General features: G+C 28.8%; 1 protein-coding gene across 4 annotated transcripts in view; it reads left to right on the top strand.

The window, feature by feature from the left end:
- The first annotated feature begins 228 nt into the window (after nucleotides 1-228).
- The window catches only part of LOC117174232, a 6149-nt gene continuing 2318 nt past the window's right edge, over nucleotides 229-4059 (top strand). The window contains exons 1-3 of one of the 4 annotated variants that reach the window (XM_033363246.1): nucleotides 229-1170; nucleotides 1512-1595; nucleotides 3525-3655. In XM_033363246.1, the coding sequence (XP_033219137.1) occupies nucleotides 723-1170; nucleotides 1512-1595; nucleotides 3525-3655 (663 nt within the window). In that variant the 5' untranslated portion in view covers nucleotides 229-722. Of the gene's footprint in view, nucleotides 1171-1484; nucleotides 1596-3524; nucleotides 3656-4059 lie in introns of all 4 variants that reach the window. The other 3 variants (XM_033363334.1, XM_033363158.1, XM_033363421.1) reach the window with 3 other exon arrangements.

Here is a 4059-nt window from a genome sequence, read left to right as displayed (position 1 = left end):
ACGGGTGAAGATTGCAGGGGCAAAGTAGTTGGTTGGTGCGATTTTCGGGTTGAGAGGCATGGGGGGATCGGGCAATTTTCGCCGGGAGCGCCGTCTACAATTTGTTCCTCGAACTATACACGTGCCGCATCTAGGCTTATAATATCTTTGGCTTTACCTTCCATGTGTGTTGCCAACCTTTTATACAATATTACACTTATTTTAAATTTATAAATATCTACCTTTTTTGTTGAGTATACAAAACTTCAATCACGCATTCAATTATTATGCCCATTATCCAAAATAAAACGATATCTAGTCCCAAATTTATCAGCAAACCAATTTTATAAAATCATTTATTATGTTCAAATTTCAATATTGCCTACCCTGATCTTTATCACCTTAACTCATTTTCTCATCAATTACATGTAGTACAAATACCACAACTTCCCTTGTTTTTACCCCTTTTCTGAGCAAATGTAACTCCTTTTCTTGAATTTTAAAAAACAACATGAAGTATTTAATTCTACCAGTCATACCAATAACCTGAAGCATAACCAAACAAAAAAGGGATTGCAGTAATATCATATGTGAATACCGTGAATTATTCAACACAAACATAACCTCTGTTCAATCTGTCATCTGCTCATCCGTTATCAAGTATTTTTATGTTTTCACCAAATCGACTTAAATGTCTGAAAGAAAAGGAGTATTTTTGAATTGGAAAATTTGGAAACGTAAAAATGATATTGACAATATCAAGTGACACATTGTCAGGGGAATCCCAGGCGGGAATTGGACACTGTTCAGAATTACGATTTCGGGCTTCATCATCCCGTGACACAGTTACTATGGATCCTTCGTGTTCGAAAAGTTGCATTAAAACACATTTTAAAGAACTTCAAGATACAGTTTTGTATCGCTTATCACAATCGGAAATAAAAAGTGAAGCACTAATAAAGTTGAAAGAAAATTTCCGAGAGGTAATTGGTTTTAAACGAGATTTCAATCGGATTTGTGATTTCGCGAGTCTTTTCACCATTCTCAAAAAACGAGATGAGTTATCATATAATAAATTAGAACCGTTTAAAATTTCTTCGGATATTATTGGTGACAAATTTTTGAGGGATAAGATATTGAAGTTTGAAGAAAAATGGCAAGGAAACGAATTCAGAGACCTTTACGAAAATGGTAAGTTTCCTTCTTTCAAAGAAAATAGATTAGAAGGAAAATTTTTTGAAAAAGACAATACTGAAAACGGTAGATTACGTTCAGAAGATAAAAAAAACAATTTAAAATATGAAGAGAAAAATAGTTTAATAAACGAAAGTGGATTAAAGAAATTATCAGAAGTTCCAGGATTAAGATTAATTAAAGGAGACAAAATTGTGAGGGGATCAAGAAGAAAAAAGTCAAATTTTAAGCCCTATGTGACCTTTATTCTGGTATTTTTGATTTTTTCGGGATTTGCACTTTACGCTTCAATTTTCCGTGATTCACTTTAGATAATGCAAATTATTCGCAAAATCAAGCAGCTCATAGTTCAAAGGCCACGAGTTCAAATATGCCGGGATATCCTTATAATTCAACGAGAGAAACGGAAATGGGAAAAAGAGGTAGATATTTAATTATCTCGTAAAATTTTAATAATAGTTTTTTCAGGGTTTGATTTTTGGAACCAGGAACCAAACTCGAAATTGAATTGTCTCATTTTACTGCATAAATACTAGAATTAGATATTTTAGACAATTAGGTCCTATTTTTATTTCGAGTCAAATCTTTATTCAGAGTCCAAAATGTTAACCTTATAATTAAATTTTCCACAAAAGGAATGAATTTTCAACCGAAAAGGTGAATTAGTCACTAAGAAGATTTATATTATACCAAAAGAGACAAAGTTTCAACAGAATATACAAGAATTTTCAACTGAATAGCTCAAATTTCAATTTAAAGACATGTAATATTTAAGTTTGAAGTTGAAAAATTCGTTTTAAACAAGATAGTAAAATTTTGAAATAAAAATGATGAATCATCAACCAAAGGTTTTTTACTCTAAAGTTTCCACTTTTGAAGTGAAATGCTTCGTATTACAGCATCAAGGTATAAATAGAAGCTCAAAATTGCATTAGAATTAGCCAAAATTCACATTTTATGGTAATCTTTGATTTTCCAAACGGTTTGAATTATTTTAGTCTTTAAATATTTGTCAATTGGGCCTGTTTAAATCATGGAGAATATTTTCATCTACAAAATGAGCATCGTTCATTAAAATTACCTAATTTAAAAAATGTTAAGGTATTAAACCCGAAAACCCAGGTCACGGAAGAAAATATTTATGAAAATATTATTGGTATCGTTTGAAAGCGAAAATATTATTTTTTTTTTTAAATGCGAAACCAATGGTATTATACATGATTTTTGGACTTATAATGCATATATGTAGAAGACCTTAAAAAGTACATTTTTAACCTTTAATTGTGAACTTAAACTTGTTAAACAATTTAAATGTTTTAAATTTGAGTTCGGTGTATTTTTAAATTATAAAATTTTGAGTCAAAATTCTGCACGTTTTAATATTTCAGATTTTTTAATTATACAATTTTTCAATCTTGCCAAGTTGTGATTAATATTATTTAATTTCGAAGACTTTCAATTTTGAGAGTTGAAAGTGGTTACAAATTAAACTTTTTTAAAATGATTTTCAATCCGTTAAAGGCGCAATTAGCCTACATTAAATTTTTTCCAATTAAAACAGGCAAATTTAATATATATTACTGTTGCTTTCAAAATATTTGCTGAATATGCTGAATTTAATATGAAGATCAAATTTACAAATAATTAATGTTGAAAACTTCTCTTTCTTGCCGTTAAGTAACTTCACCTTAAAATATTGTAAGTTTGAAAGGTTCTCATCTAGCTTATTAAATTATTTAAATTCTATTTTTTCGAAATCCGGCAATTGGCATAATGTATTTTTTTTTAATTAATGCGTGAAAATTATAATATTACGTGAAATTAGTGAACAGAAATTTCGTTAAGTTACTAAGCTATAATTAACGTTGCATATTCCGATTTAAATCGATGCCAATTAATAGATTATAAATACTATTCGACTCTCGCCTAATTTTAAAATTACAACAAATACAAATTTTTAGATTCAAATATGACCATTTCAAGAATTTACTACTTTTTTTAATTTCGAAAAAATAAATATTTCTTTGTTAAAGTGGTTAATATCTGAATACAACTAGATGAAATTGCTTTACCGAAACAGTAAAAAAAAAAAAGTAAACAAATCAATTTTTAATATTTCTTTCAATTTCAAATATAATTTTTCAACATATTTCGATATAATTCGACCCCAGAACCTCCAAATAAAATGTTAAAAGTGATTGTTGTGTATGTAAATGTTTAATTAATAAATTTGCGAAAAAAGTCTAAAAATTTATATAATTTATGCATATGTAAAAATGTTAAATTAATTATCTTTCCACCCTTAACATTTTTCAGGATATTTATTAAAATAATGATTATTTTAATTTTAGCTCTAAAACGAATAAGTGAGAGAATTGGAAATAGATGGAGAGATATGGCACGAAATTTGGATATCCGAGAATACGATATCGATGCGATAGATGCAAAATATGAAAGAGACCTCAAAGAAAAAGCCTACCAGGTAAAAAGTAAATTAAAAAATGAACTGCACTCAATTTATAAATTATTGAGAATACAAGGTGGCCGCTGGACCGGGAAAACCGGTAATTTTCTGAGACCGGCAAATGACAGTTAATTTATTTCTTGACCGGGAATTTTAAAAATGTTCAGAAGAAAAATCTGTCCAAATTAGATTTCAACAGTTTTTTAATTAATTAGTTGAATTGATATCTTTTTAAATTATGATAGCTTTCAGTTTATAATGTGTAATTCGAAAATACGAGGGTAGTTCAATAAGTCCTTAGAATGAAGTATAAAAACAATTATTCGACCAATTCGAATTTTAGTTCTTCAATTTTAGCCATTGAAACGAAGCATGTGTGAACTCGGGCGTTGTCGTGATGAAAGAGAATTTTTTTTCTCGCC

The sequence above is a fragment of the Belonocnema kinseyi genome, chromosome 1 (assembly GCF_010883055.1).
Source record: "Belonocnema kinseyi isolate 2016_QV_RU_SX_M_011 chromosome 1, B_treatae_v1, whole genome shotgun sequence".
NCBI lineage: Eukaryota > Metazoa > Arthropoda > Insecta > Hymenoptera > Cynipidae > Belonocnema > Belonocnema kinseyi.
The sequence above is the reverse complement of the archived record's forward strand: the minus strand, read 5'-3'. Positions and strand labels throughout refer to the sequence as shown.